Source organism: Echinops telfairi, unplaced genomic scaffold (genome assembly GCF_000313985.2).
Source record: "Echinops telfairi isolate 266 unplaced genomic scaffold, ASM31398v2 ScPeMD7_7472;HRSCAF=8510, whole genome shotgun sequence".
Classification (NCBI taxonomy): Eukaryota; Metazoa; Chordata; class Mammalia; order Afrosoricida; family Tenrecidae; genus Echinops; species Echinops telfairi.
In genome coordinates, this window is record NW_022111376.1 from 655319 (window position 1) to 670914 (window position 15596).

Here is a 15596-nt window from a genome sequence, read left to right on the forward strand (position 1 = left end):
TGCTGGGAAGGTGAGCATCATGGAATGTCAGTTTCATAGAACAAAGTGTTCTTGTATTGAGGGAGTACTTGAGTGGAGGCCCAATGTCCATGTGCTACCTTACTACTAAACCTTTAAATATATGCACATAGTTCTATTTCCCCATCATCATATACAAATATATTTACATATGTACATGCATGTATTAGGCCTCTATGTATGCCCTTTACCTCCTACTTCTTTCCTCTATTTCCATTTGTTTTCCTCTTGTCCCACCATCTTGCTCAGTCTCCATTTGGGTTTCAGTAATTCATTTCGTTTATATTGCCCTCGATCACTCCCTACCAGTCCTCTCACCCCCTCCTTGCCACTGGTTTTGAATCACTCATTGTTGCCGTGTCCCTGGGTTGGTTAACACCACTTCCCTCCCCCCAACCCCCCACTGTCCCATGTCCCTCCGGAACCATTGGTCCTGTTTGTTTCTTCTCCACATTGTTTATCCAGCCTATCTTTTCTAGACAGACCTGCAGAGATAATAATGTGCACATAAAAACACAACAGCGCCAAACAAAGTGACACAGGAAAACAAAGAGATGACGGCAGCAACAACAACAACCAAAAAAAGCCAATGGCATACAAAATCTAAAAGAGGAAAAGGGGGGGAAGAAAGAAAGATAACCCTGTAAATAGTTCCAGGTCTGTTTGTTGACCTTTAGGAGTGTTTTCCGGTTGAGTCTGATGGGGTGCCAGGCCCTGGCCCCAAAGTCTATTTCTGATACTCCCTCAGGACTTCCTTGTTCTGCTCCCCTTGCTGTTTCATTACACACCTTGCCTCGGTGTGGTGGGATCAGCTTGGGCACAAATCTCACTCTGTGTCTCCAGTGTTATCCCATGTAGGGCTATGGGTCAGTACAGGATGTCATATCTCATAGTGGGGCTGGCCATATGGTCCTCCTCTGTGCAGGGCTTTTGTCCTCTGAGCTTGGTGCACCAGGGTGTGCTCCACTCCCGTCCTCCTCCTTCCTTTGCTTCCGCTTCCGTCTGGGTATGGTAGGTCGGTTCGTTTCCCTCACCAGAAGGTCTATTTTCGTTCTCTGTGGCACACCCTTCCATGGTGGGGGTCAGGCTTGTTCTGGTTGGGGCCAGGCATATAATCCAGTCTTTGCATGGGTTCCTCTATGTGTTATGTTGCCCTCCTGGTTTGGCGCATCATGGTGGCGTCTGTATGCACATTCCTGTTTTGGGGGGACACAACCAATACTCTCTCCCTAGGGGGATTAGTGCCCTTTCCCACCATGTCATCATCTCAGTTTCTCCCCACCCTGATTATCCCTTCTCCTTCCCCCTTTCCCCTTCTTTATATTGGACTCACATGTACCTCCCTGGGTGTAGTCTGCCCTCCCGCCAACTACCAATGCTTCCACCCATTTATTTTCAGATAAGTGTCTATTCTTCTATTTCTTCTGTGTGGATTGTACTTACCTCAGGGGACTCATGTTATACCTGTCCTTTTGAGATTGGTTTACCTCGCTTAACATGATTCCTTCCAACTCTTCCCACGAAACAACGTGTTTCATGTGATCATCCATGCTTTTCAGTGCTGCATAGTACTCCATTGTGTGTATGTGCCAGGGTTTACTAATCCACTCATCTATCGATGGAAACCTAGGCTGTTTCCAAGTCTTTGTGATTTTGAATTGTGCAGCAATAAACATTGGAGTGCAGATGACTGCTCATGTTTTATTTGTTACCTCCTCTGGGTATATGCCCAGTAGAGGGTTGACTAGGTCGTAAGGTAGATCAATTTCCTTTTTAAAAAATATCTCCAGATTGCTTTCCACAGTGGCTGTACATATCTGCACGACCATCACCAATGGAAGAGGGTTCCTATTTCACCACTTCCCCTCCAACACTTGTTGCTTTCTGATTTGGGCTAGCCTCATGGGTGTTAGGTGGTATCTCATGGTTGTTTTAATTTGCATTTCTCTTATGGCTAATGAATGGAAACACTTTTTCATATGCTTGTTGGCCACATGCATCTCCTCCCTAATGAAAGTTATTTTCAGTTCTTTTGCCCACTTCCTTAGGGGGTTAACTGCTTTCCACTTTTTGCAGGCCATGAGGGTGTTGTAGATTTTAGTATTGAGCCCTTTGTATGATGTGTCGTTACTAAAAATCCTCTCCCTGTCTGTGGGTTGCCTTGTCACCCTCTTGGTGACATCTTTCAAGGTGCACAGGTATTTTTTATTAAATCCCATTTGTTGATTTCCAATTCACCTGTGTGTGTATCTTTCCCTATTGCAATGAGCCCTGAGTCAATAATCTTAGGTTTGTCCCAATTCCTTTCTTGATGGTCCTGATGATTTGGGGTTTTAGTTCTAGGTCTGTGATCCACCTTGAGTTTATTCTTGTGCATGGGTTGAGGTAAACGTCTTCTTTCAATTTCCTACATGTGGATATCTATTGCTTCCAGCACCATTTGTTAAAAAGGGCATCTGCTTCCCACTTGATGGTTTTGGGACCCTTGTCGAAGATCAATTGTCTATATGCTGATGGTTTTATTCCTGTGCTTTCTCTTCTTTTCCACTGGTCTGAGTATCTGTCATTGTGCCAGTACCACGCTATTTTGACCACTGTAGCTGTGTATTAGGTATTAAAATTGGGTAAGTTGACTCCTCCAACTTTTTCCTTCTTCTTGAGGAATTCTCTGAAAATTCTGGGCTTCTTCCTCTCCACATGAACTTGTTGATCAGTTTTTCCAATTCTTTGAAGAAGATTGTTGATATTTGAATCAGAATAGCATTGAACTTATAAAGTGCATTTGATAAGATTTTCATCTTTACTATGTTGAGCCATTCAATCCACGAGCACGGGATTTTTTTACGTTTGTGGCGGTTGCTTTTGGTTTCCTGTAGTAGGGTCTTGTAATTTTCCTTGTGTAGGTCTTTAGTTTTGTTGTTGTTAAATATATTTCTAGGTATTTCAGTTTGTCCTTGGCTACTGTGAAGGGTACTGCCTCTTGATTGCCTCTTCCATTGTCCTGTCTGATGTGTATAGCAAACCTACCGACTTCTGTTTGTTTTTAAGAGAGGCCATTCAGAGTGCTCTGAGATGACAATCAAGGAGCATATTTAAAGTGACCGTTGAGCTTGGGTTCTAAGGTTGAGTAAAAATTTTGCAGGTTCTAAGGTTGATAAAAAATTTTTTGCTGTTGTTGTTGAGTAAAAATTTTGAATCCACCCTGTGTGAACTATAAAAGTTCGCAGGCCAGGTGGAGCCACTCTAAGGAGTGAGTTTTGTCTTGTGGATACAAGCGTATATTTAAATTGCAAGATTTTTACCTGTTAGAGATCTGTTTTAATATAGCGGTTTGGCCTCTAGTTACTTACAGGTTTTAAAATTTTAGAAATAAGTTCTCTTAAAGGTGGCTCAGATTTTCAACTCTTGTGTACATAAAATTGAGTTGAAATTCATTGTGCGTTTTCTCCCTAATCCAAGTTTTCAGTTAAAGCTTCATATAGCAAAGTTGCTGTAATAGTCAAGGTACTTTGGAGAAACAAATCCACAGCGACTCGTGTATAAGAGAGAGTTTTATGTAAAGAAAGTGTGCATCATGAAAACATCCCAACCCAATGCTGCCCAAGCCCACAAGTCCAACATTAACCCATCAACCCCACACCAGTCCACAAAGTCCTCCACCTCACAAAACAGAGGCAATGATGCCGACTGCTGGAGGAAAGCTGAGTCAGTGAACGAACAAGCATCTCAGCATTAGCAGGGGTCTCCACACGGCTGCTCCAGCACCCAGGGCTGCATCGGGATAGGTCCATGTAGCTTCTCCTTGGGGATGTCTTGTAGGAAGTCAATCTTGCAAGCTGAAGCAGGGAACTGCTAAGGCAGCTGCACCCGGTGCAACCATCACAAAACAGGAGACCCGAGAACTAGAAAGGCGAGGCTCACCACCCATTTATCCCTCCGCCTTTCAATTAGCCCCACATGTGATTATCGGCCAGGCTGGCACAATTAACTAACTCAGTTGCATCCAATTCCGACACTATTGTCTAAAATTTTTAAACTGTGCGGTAGTCACTAAAAGGAAAAACAAAAGTTAAAGCATATTAAGGTCACAAATTTCAGTGACACCCATACAGTCTAAAACCTCTTGATATGGTAAATTGTGCCCTTTCTAGTTAGGGTTTTTCTGGACTCCCTGTTTATTGACTGTTACCTTTTAAATTTTAAACACACTGAGATTTAAATCAGGGCTCTACTCTTGGGATTCCTATTTCCTCTTGTGTTCCAAGTACAAACTAATATTTAAATGAATATTCATGTCTTCAAGTAGCGCAGGCCTGTGTATGTACTTGCATGGTTCAATTTGTTGTGACCTTATGAGGTTCTGAATTTAAATTTTGCTACTTCGTAGATAAAGGAAACTTAAGTATATTGCTTCAATTTTGATTTTCAAAACAGTTTTTAAAATGTATTTTAAAAAATACTAACATGTTCTTTCAAAAAAGCTACTATCTGTGTAAGCCCGGGTAGACTAGAGAAACAAATCCATAGAAACTCATATGTGTATAAGAGAGAGTTTTATATAAAGGGTAATTGTACATTAACAAAGCATCCCAACCCAGTCCAGTCCAAGCCCATAAATCCAATATTAGCCCATATGTCGGATACCAATTACCAATCTATAAATTCCTCTTCAGATTCATGAAACACATACAATGATGCCAAGTGCAGGATAATCACAGGCCAGTAGGTAGAGGATCTTTGGGTCCAGTGGCATTGTAAACATCTCAGTGCTGTTAGGGGTCTCTACGTGGTTTCTCCAGTTCCCAGAGCACAGTCTATCACCACACTGCCATGTGTCTTGTCAGGAGAGCATCTTTAAGGCAGTGAGCCAAGAGAGAGGGAGGGGTGGGGAAGAAAGAGAGAGACTATCTCCCACCTCCAAGGAGGAAAATGCAGAAATTCCCAGAAATCTCAGGAGAAGGCCATACCCACACAGAGGCCTCATTGGCTATAATCTGATTGACAGACTAGACTCTACCCCTTCACTCCTAATCCTAAACCCCAAATTTACACTGGGTTATGTAACTATGACATTTTCAAAAATGGTAGCACATTGTAAAACTTATTTTATAAAATAACTAATCTGCTTAGTTTTGTTTCTGGATGGTTAAATTTGGAATTATTTTTCACATGTCACCTCCAGTGGAAGTGACCCACAAATCACCCTTTAGTTGTGTGTTGACTATCTCCTTCCCATGGAAACAGCACAGGATGACCAATGACAGCACCAGCTTGACAATTACCTTGTAGCGTAATAAGTAGTGCAGAATATCCGACTTATATGCAATCACCTAAAAAGGAGCCACTTACATGAAAAAGTGGTGTGGTTATGACTTTCATGAAACAAACATAACTTTGACTTTTACAAATATGGCTTAATCTTGAAAACGTAGCTATGAAAGATCACAATCGAAGTAAACCTGGAAGTTTTAGCATATTAGATAGATGGTGGTTCAAAGTGAAATGTCTAACAGAATCAATGGATAAAGAGCCAAACTTTTGAGAATACAAGTATTTTTACCTGTGTATAATGTGACTTTATTATAAGTTAATAAATGTGATGGTACTATTTTAAAAAAGCAGGCAGGATTAATGTGTTCATTTGCTTAGCAAATGGGCCTCAAGTACTTACTGTGTGTGCCCGGCACTGGAGACAAAAAGCAATGAGAAAGAGTGACAATGTAAAGCCTTATTAAGCTCATGTTGTGGCCATGTGGCATGAGGCACCACGCTGTGGTGTAAGTCTGTGATTGGCTGAGGATTTTCTGTAGAGATGGAAAGCAGCCACTAATGGGCAGATTTCAAGTAAAGGAGATGCAGAGTGATGTGAGAAAACTAAGAGAGGACTAGACACCTTTAAAGTGATTTGCGTATGTGTGCAAGGGGTGGTGTCAGCAGTATTTCAAATAGCATGTGCTATACTATCAACTGAGGACCCCTGTGGCTAAGCGCCACCTCCCTAAATGACCCGGTGGAAGCCTCTGCCTCGGGCTCCCTATGACTTCAGGAGCCTCTGCTCTATGGTGGATTTACTTGGAGGAAATGGCTTTTATGCACTGAGCCCAGACAATCATTGAGCAATTCCTAGTTTGGATGAACAAGTTCTCATGAAGAGAAACAAAAACAAACAATAAAAATGAAAGGAAGATCACTAAAAGGTGATCTTACCTTAACATCCCCCTCTATCTGACCCCGCCCCACCCTACCCCAGCTTCTGTGTCAGTCAGCCATCTAGCTCCTCTGTCCCATGGGACGTGATCTTTTAGAATTAATTTCTCAACTCACCCCAAGGGAAGTCATTGTTTTCTTACTGATTTGAACTTTGATTTTTCTACAGGTATTCTATGACAGTGCCTAGAGACAAAATCATAGGGGAAGCGCAGTTGCTGGACGACAGAATGCCGAGACAAGATAAGGGCCTACAGACCACCCAAGCACTTCACCAGTACCAGCTCCACAGGAGTACACATCTTCCTGGAGTTTCCACTCAAGTTCCAGGAGTTGAAGGACTTTCTGATTTCCCTCCAAACTTGTTACGTGCCTCAATGAATCCGGCTAACATCGAGCTGCCCATTGAGAATGAAAGCAACCATGAAGACAGAGTGGCCCCTCTCCAGGCAACACTCCTAAGCAGTCCTGCTACACCACTGCCTTGCTGGGGTTTAGCTGGAAGGAATTTCACCCGGTGTAGGATAATGAAGAAAACAACACAGGCAGAGGGAAAATCCCACGATGTATTGAAGAAAATGATAAAACCACCTGTAGGGCAGAAAGTACCAATTCAGGGAGCAGGTCCATCTATTTCAGAGTCAGTGCATGGGAGCGCAAAATTTACTTCCATTAAGCCTCCATATGCTATCCCCGCATCACTAGTTTCTGACAGTGTCTACATGCAGCCCTACATTGATAGAGTAATTCATTTGTTGGCATTAAAGGATTACAAAATCTCAGAATTGTCTGTTCGACTGCAGAGGGATGGAATTCACAAGAAAGACAAATGTACCATTGGAAAAGTTCTGGAACAGGTAGCCATTCTGAATCCCCGCAAATTTACGTACACATTAAAAGACTATTTATTCAAACAGGTGCGACGAGACTGGCCTGGGTACACGGACTCAGACAGGCAGCTCCTGGACTCGGTGCTTGCCAGGAAAGGTCAAGCTCAGACAGCTCCTGCCACCAAGTGTCTGCGGTCGTCCAGAGATTCTAGCACAGGCGGCACTCCCCGCAAGAAAGTGCGTTTCCCTTCAGCTGCCGTTGATTCTTTGGGGGTGGGGAAAGGTAAAATATCTCACCTGACCACGGTCGCGCAGCCACCCTCAAATGCCCGATTGAATAAAGCCAGGAGGGAACCTGCTGCAACTTCTGTAAAATCTCCTGCAGCGACAGCAGAGCCCATTTGTGCACCTCTGCCCTCATCCTACTGTACTGCTTCCAGTTGTTCCTGGCCTGGCACCCCAGAAGGTGCCAGGACTCAGGATCCAGAAGATGATCATGTCTGGCAACACAGCAGCTCCGTTGAATACCAGCAGGATGAGTCTAATACCACAAAAAGGTCAGCCTGTACTTCTGATTTCATGAAATATCCAATGCTCTTAAAGAAGACACATCCAACTCTCCATTTGAACAAGACACACAAACAAGCATTTACAGAAAACCAAGCAAACAGCCAAACATACACAGCAACAATGGAGATACAGGGCACAGATTCTCCAAGCCATGAAAGTTATGTAGAGCCAGAACCCAGCGAAGACAATAGAGAGCTTTACCCCACACCTCAAGACAGCACCTCAACATCGACATCGGAGGTCTCAGATTATTTGACCAAGTACGTCACCATCGTTTCTTCTGAGCAACGTCAGCGCTATGTACAGGATTTTACAGCAGAGTTTGAGGACTACCATGCCCTTCGTGACACTATGCTGAGTTTATCCTTGCCCTTTTATGACCTCAAGGCAAAAAAGATACAATTTTCTCCAGGCACAAAAGAATATGAAGATATCAATGAAGAAATCTTACGAGAATATCAGAAGCTGAAGCAGAATAATCCCAATTTTTATGCAGAAAAAAAGAGATGTTATTATCTTTATGACAAGCTGGCTCACATTAAAAGATTAGTAAGTGATTTTGACCAAAAGCAAAGAGAGTCATGTTACTAAAACTGTGGTGAGACCAAAATTAACTTGAACTTACTTATTGAAAATTCCACATTATTTTTTTCTAAGATTTCAATGGGATGCAACATTGTCTGTCCATAAAGACAAAAATAGACTAAAATGGCTGGGGGAGAAATGAAGCCAAGGGCAAGCAGAAAAAGTCAAGAGTGAGAATTTTGATCTTTGGTAATGTAAACTTCAAGGCAAAATCCATCTTGAACGACAAAGAAGGCATTACATACATAATGAGTAAAGCTATAATTGAATAAGAAAACTAATAAATATATATTCACCAGTGAAAGAAGCTCAAATATATTAATCAAACTTACGGAAGAACTAGAAGAAACAAATGATACTAAAATAATAATAGGTTACTCGAGGAATATACAACTCGAGGAAGAACACAACATCAGGAAGGAAAGTCAATATAGTCACCGAAAAATTGAACAAAACATTAAGACTGCAATTCTTTTTTAAAAAATAATTTTATTAGGGACTCATGCAACTCTTTTCACAATCCGTACATACATCATTTGTGTCTAGCACATTCGTACATATGTTGCCATCATCATTCTCAAAACACCTGCTTTCTTCTTGAGCCCTTGGTATCAGCTCCTCATTTTCCCCCTCCCTCCCTGCTCCCCCCTCCCCCTGAATCCTTGATAATTTACAAATTATTATTATTATATCATATCTTACACCATCCGACGTCTCCCTCACCCACTTCTCCGCTGTCCGTCCCCAAGGGAGGAGGTTACATGTAGACCTTGTCATCTGTTCCCCCTTTCTCCCTCACCTTCCCTCCACCCTCCCGATATCACCACTCTCTCCACTGGTCCTGAGGGGTTCTTTATGGGAATAGAAAGCCCGATCTTTCTACTTCAGAGCAGCTTGTGGATTCAAACTACAGACCTTGCTGTTATCAGCCTCCACACACACACAAACACACACATCAAGTTATCTATTGTTGTGTAACATTCTTATAAATTTAGCAGCCAAAAACAACCATGTTTTTTATCTGATAGTTTCAGTCAGGAATTGGGCAAGGCTTAAATGGGTCTTCTGCTTCAGAGTCTCGAATGAGGCTCTTGAAAGCGACTCACATGTGTAGCGAGCCCACCCATAAGAGGGACCAAGAACTCAGGGATTCAGAGTACTAAGGAATGAAGTCACTATGTGCTGATTTTCATAGAAGCCCATGGCAAGTAATGTGCTCAAACCTTTACCAACATGGTCTGATTTCATTTTCACCTCAATAGGTAAGGTAGTATGATGTGAAGTTACAGAGAAGGAATGTGGTGTTATATCAAGTTACAGAGAAGAAGCTATAGCCCAGAAAGAGATACTATTTTACTCAAAATTGTGAAACTAGGAAATTAGACCTGACTTTGTTTTTGAACCTGAATTCCAACGTGGCGTTCTACTGGTAGGAATTCCAAATGAACAGGTAAGCAAAGCAGGTAGCAAGAGAGATGAACTGTCTTTTTTACCTTTGTGTCAGCAGACTAGATCTTATATATATTGCTGAGGTTGGATCCTGACTTTGCCAATTCCAGTGTAACTTTGGACAGGTTACAGGAGAGCTTGCTGATTGATCTTCTATCTGTATGATGGAAACCGTAATACTCACTCAGCCTGGTGGAAGATAAACACTCCAAGCAGAGCTGCTCTTATGATGATTACTGTTCCCTCTTTGATGTGGGCAATTGTTCATAGTTCTCTGTAGACAAGTGGTTCTCAACCTTTCTAATGCCGCGACCCTTTAATGCAGTTCCGCATGTTATGGTGACCCCCCAAACATAAAACTAGTTTTGTTGCTACTTCATAACTGTAATTTTGCTACTGTTATGAATCAGGCGAGCCCTGTGAAAGGGTCATTTGACCCACAGGTTGAGAACCTCTGTTGTAGATCAAGAAATATATCCTATGACTTGGAATCCCTAGAGAAAGGGTAAAGTTGGCAACATAAAAATATATTTATCAATGGTCTCGTTGATAAATTCAAATGCATGAGGTTTCTGAAATCAAATCAGGTTTGTTTGGAGGGAAGTTTCCATTAGGTCATATATATAAAACAATAAAACAAGAACTCGTTTTAGTTCATAATGCAAACCTAAGCCAAACTTGCCATGCAGGCATTTTCTTAGAGTGATCCATAAGCTCGTAGAAGTAGTCTGATAATGGTGACAGTCTAGTTGATTGGGGACTCAGGAGACTAGAATTCTTTAATTCTTTGGTGGGTTTTCCCAAGTGAGACGTTCACAGGTCTCTGTTGATCTGAACACGTGGCGTTTACCACATTGAACAGAAGAGTTGGTATAGACGCATTGTTTATATAAAGTGGTATGAAGTATATGTCACTATTAGTAGAAGTAGCTGAAGCTATAAGGTGAGATAATTTAATTGCTGAGAAAGACACAATAGAGAAAGGAACCTATGACTTGCTATGTCTTAGGAAAGGCAAGACATGTATGCTATAAGGACTGGAAAGAAAAAAAAACCCGCGAAGCTGGGAACTAGAAAGGCCTGCCAATTGGACAATTTGAGAGAAGGTGAGCCACAGCTTCAAAGGATACAGAGAAGGGAAAGAGGCAGAGTACTAAAATTCCACTGCCCATAGAATGGCTTGAAGATGAAAACCTATGTGCATCTCATGCAACTATACAAAGGGACTCCAAAATGTTTGTGGAAAAATTCAAGATAATGGAACTTTAACAGGAGTTCTTTGAAACCTCCAACCCCCCATATTAAGAATCCCCAAAAAACAAACAAATATGACTGAGCTTTGACAGAAGGAAGAAGCCTTGCTTTGACTTTCAGACATTTCTGGCTTCTGGCTCAGGACCCTGCACTTGGCTCGCCTTGGTCTGACCTTCAGATTTGGGACTGAACAGCACTCACCACCCTGGGAGACATTTCCTTAAAGTTTTGCGAGTTTCTGTGAGCAGTTACAGGCAATCACGGAACCCAGGGACATAAGGGAGTACCAAGGGACAGTGACCGAAAATGAATCAATGCATTTGAATTGTAGTACGGGCAAAGAATATTGAAAGTACCATGGACTGCCAACGGACAAATAGATGTTGGAAGAAGTACTTCCAGGGTGCTCCTTGGAGGCAAGGATGGCGAGATTTCATCTCACGCAATTTGGACATGTCGTCAGGAGAGACATGTCCCTGGAGAAGGACATCCTGCTCAGTAACGTAGAGGGGCAGAGAAAAAGAGGAAGGCCCTCAACGAGATGGATCGACACAACGGCGACAACAGTGGGTCTGAGAGTAGTAGCAATTGTGAGGATGGTGCAGGACCCGGCAATGGTTTGTTCTGTTGTGCAGAGGATCACTAAGGGTCAGAACCAACTCAATGGCACCTAGCAATACCAGCAACAACATCCAAGGGGGGAGGGGAGGAGAGTGAAGCACAATAACGTCTTGAAAGAGTTGGACATTTGGGACATCTTTAATTTCCAACTACTTGAGACTAACAACTAAACTCAACTCACTGCCATTAAGTCAGTTTTGACTCTTGGCAACTTTAGTCTTAATTCTTCTAAAACAATCATTACCACGATAATGTTGTTCCAAAATATAGCTTCTCCTCTGCTTTACATGCCTTTGAAGCATTTGCACAACACACATGCTCCTTTTTTTGTTTTGTCAAAGTCAGCACTTTGTGTGCCAAATATGATTATAATTTAGAAGTTAGTCAATTACTTCTTAATTTCACTTGGAGTAATCTTTAATAGAAACTCTGTACCGTTTGAATTTTAACTTTCCCTCTGGGCAAACATTAGTCTTTCACTGGGGAATGTAGTGGTTTTGAGAACGAACCGTGAGTCCAACAGGCTGCCCCTTCCATGGCCTAACTTCCTCAGGCAGATGAGCAAGCAAACTGAACAGGAGGATTTGCTGTACGGCTGCTTATCAGAGGATATTGTGTGTTGATTGGCTCCTACTCACTTCCTTGGTAACTTGTAATCATGCTTCTCAGAGATATAGCCCTGTCTGCTGTTTGTCTAATTAGGAATTTACTTGATAGAAACAGGCTTTTCTCACTCATTAAAGGTGTTGAGACAGAAAAAGTTTGTTTCAGCTTTTGGTTTTCACAGCATCTCAGATTAACCACTAGGTAAGTACATAAATAGATAAACCAGGCAGAAGAGATAAAGTGATGGTCTTCTGCTACCTGTCCCAGTGACACTTTTGTCATATAATGAGTTACTGCTGGGTGGAAATAAATATCTGTCACAGCTCATGGGACAATTAGAAAACACAGTCTTGACACTTTCCCCACTCTGCCCTTTGAGGGGAGGAGATCTGGTAGTACAATGGTTAAGTACCCAGCTGCTAACCAAAGGGTTGGTGGTTTGAAACCACCATTTGCTAGGCAGAAGAAAGAACTCTCTAAAGATTTACAGCCTAGGAAACACTATGGGGTAGTTCTATTCTGTCTTAGAGAGTCCCTAGGCATTGAAATCGACTCCATGGCAATAAAGGTGGGTATTCTCTGATGATGATAATTCAGCTCTAATACAGAAATGGTCCTTAGTAGCCTATGCGCCCTGTAAAGCCATCACAGAAACTTGGTTAATTGAATATGGTACTGGAATCTGGACTAAAACCTTTACATCTATTTTTCAAGACAGAAACATAAATACACAGGAAAAACATATTTTGAACAGCTGAGCACTGTCAATTGCGTCTTCAATCAACTTTGGATGGGATAGCGGGGTAACCCAGTGCAGTTGGATTCATGCCCTTGGATGTGCTCCTAAAGTGACAATAATCTATACAATTCTGTAAATATGGTTATCTTTCATAAGAAGTTATTAATCATGAATAAAATATACTACACAATGGTATCATTTTCCTAAGACATCTCCATGGGACATGAAAGTTTTGATACTAATCTGTAAAACTCAAAAGACAGAACCACGTAATGAATTGTTTATTGGTATTTTGGCCTGGGATTTATAGAGAAACACTTGAGTTGGCAACATAGGGGGAAAAATCAGATGGACTGTTTGATAGACTCACGTGCCTGAGGTCTCTGAAGGCAACTCAAAAAAGAGAAGAAAAACTTTACCCAACCTCTATAGATCAAAGAGTAAAAGATTTTGTTCTAGTCTGCGACCAAATCTTAAGCATATATTTCCAGCCAAGCATTTATTACAATGTCACATTCCCTCTTGGAAGCAGTGTGGTGAAGTTGACAGTCCAGTTGATGGGGGGGCTCTGGAGACCAGCATTGTATGCCTTTGCCAGCTTTTCTCAAGCAAGTCATTTAACCTGTCTCTGCATCAACCTCTAATGAAATGGGTTGAAAGAAAGGCGCTTTATAAAACGTTCTGACCTGCATTGAATGCTTTGGTAGGTACACTTCCATGAATGCTGTTCATTCTATCTTTGAGCTTATTGGTGAAGACAGTCATTAGACCTAATTAACATGTTTTACAGATGAAGATATTGAAAGTCTGAAAAAGAAAGGGATTTCTTGGCACAGTGGCCATAATGAGTTGGATAGCTTCTTGCCATGGGGGTTGGGGATTGGGGTAGGGGATGGGGGGGGGCTAGCATATTACAGGCTGTATAGTAGCCTCTATGGCTTCTGCCCTCTATAAGGTGGTAGAATGCCCAGCCCCCCAACCCCCCATGCCCCCCAGCCCCTCTACACATGCACGTGTGCTCGCACCAGGCTTACTAAGCAAAAATGTCTCAAAAAACTCCAAACCAAATCCACTGCCATAGAGTTAACTCAGGGGTTGCCAAAAGCCCTATGGGGGAGGAGGGGAAGGAAAATAGCCCCTGCTTGAGAACTACTGGTTTGAATCACAAGGCAAGGTAGTGACAGAGGTCAGCATAAACTCCAGGCCTCCTGACACTTACTCTTGTGTCATCCTTATTCAGTGACACTTGTCTTATAAAAGAAATGTGGGTGAAGGTAGATACTAGAGAAGAACATTTGGCTGCTAACGGAAAGGTTCAAATTTCAAGTTCACACAGAGCCACTTTAAAAGCAAGACCTGTCTATCTACTTCTGAAAAATTAGCCATTGAAGACCCTACGGAACAAAGTTCTCCTATGGCACACCATGAATTGACATTGACTCAACAGCAAGTGTTTTCAGATATGCCTTGATCACTCTTAGGTTGCAATGAGAAAACCTTCTCAGGAATTTGGCCAATGGCCTCTTTAAGATGGCATTGACTCACACTAACATCATGAAACTGTGTAAAGAGAAAAGGGCCAAGCTGATAGACATGAACGATCTCCTGATGAGAGCCTTGATAGTTTACAATTCCTGAAGCACAAGGTGTGTGGCTGTGATAGGTTTATTGTGTCAACCGGGTCAATAAGAATATGTGGGATTAATAAGGTCGCAGTTTGATTAGAGGGCAAAGAGATAATATGGCTCGGTAAGCCCCGCCTCTCTCTTTCTCTCTTTCTCTCTGGTGATCAGACCAGTGTGCACCTGCCTTAGCTAGTTCTCTGCCTCGAGTTGTGAGCTACACTACCCGTGGGACACCCAACCTATGGATTGTGTCGCTAGAGCTTTAGGTTCCTTGGAGAACTGTTTTGCCACACTGCTGGTGTACACATCGCTTGAGCTTGGGACTGGTGGATCCTGTCGTCTTGCTGACTGTTTATGACCTGCCCTGCTGTTTGCTGCATGTGGCTGGACTGCCTGCATTGTGCTGAGGAAGACTCAGCTGTCTGCTTCCTTGACCTTGCACCCAGCAGCCCTAGTGAGTTGAAGGGCTTCCAGTATATTAACTGTTCCACGGAAGTGAGTTGAACTGAGTCCTCTGTACTGCTGTGACTATAAAGCTATTATATTCTTTCATGCTGTATATCTATATCTATCAATCTATAAAATCATAAGTGTCCTGGTTTTGTCTCTCCAGGTAACCCTGTTTAACACAGTGGCTTTCATTAATGCTGAATATATTCAGCACTTGATTCAGTATGCAGAAGTCCAATTCAAAGTTACTTTTAAAATATCCCTGCATATTAATTTTTATCTATATTAATAGTTGAATAGATTTGTAAAATATGTGCAAATATGACTACATTTAAACTTTAAAACAAGTTTGAGAAGGCCTATGAATCTAGAGGACCAAATCACAAGAGTTTATAGGTGAACTTTTATAAATGCTAGGACATGAGCTACCACGATGTGAAAGGGCTGAATGATGTGGTAAATTAATATTTATTCAAATGGAGTTTCACTGTATACTAATGGGAAGAGATAATATTTTTTTCAAATCATTTTATTAGGGGTTCATACAGCTCTTATCACAATCCATATGTACATCAATTGTGTAAAGCACATTTGTACATTCATTGCCCTCATCATTCTCAAAACATTTCCTCTCCACTTAAG

The 15596-nt window shown here is 41.9% G+C and overlaps 1 protein-coding gene across 1 annotated transcript in view; it reads left to right on the top strand.

The window, feature by feature from the left end:
- LOC101647507 (RNA polymerase II elongation factor ELL2-like) overlaps positions 1-8218 on the top strand; it is a 13662-nt gene extending 5444 nt beyond the window's left edge. The window contains exon 2 of the mRNA XM_013008566.2: positions 6395-8218. Within this exon, the coding sequence (XP_012864020.2) occupies positions 6395-8216 (1822 nt within the window). The 3' untranslated portion in view covers positions 8217-8218. The remainder of the gene's footprint in view (positions 1-6394) is intronic.
- Positions 8219-15596: the final 7378 nt, after the last annotated feature.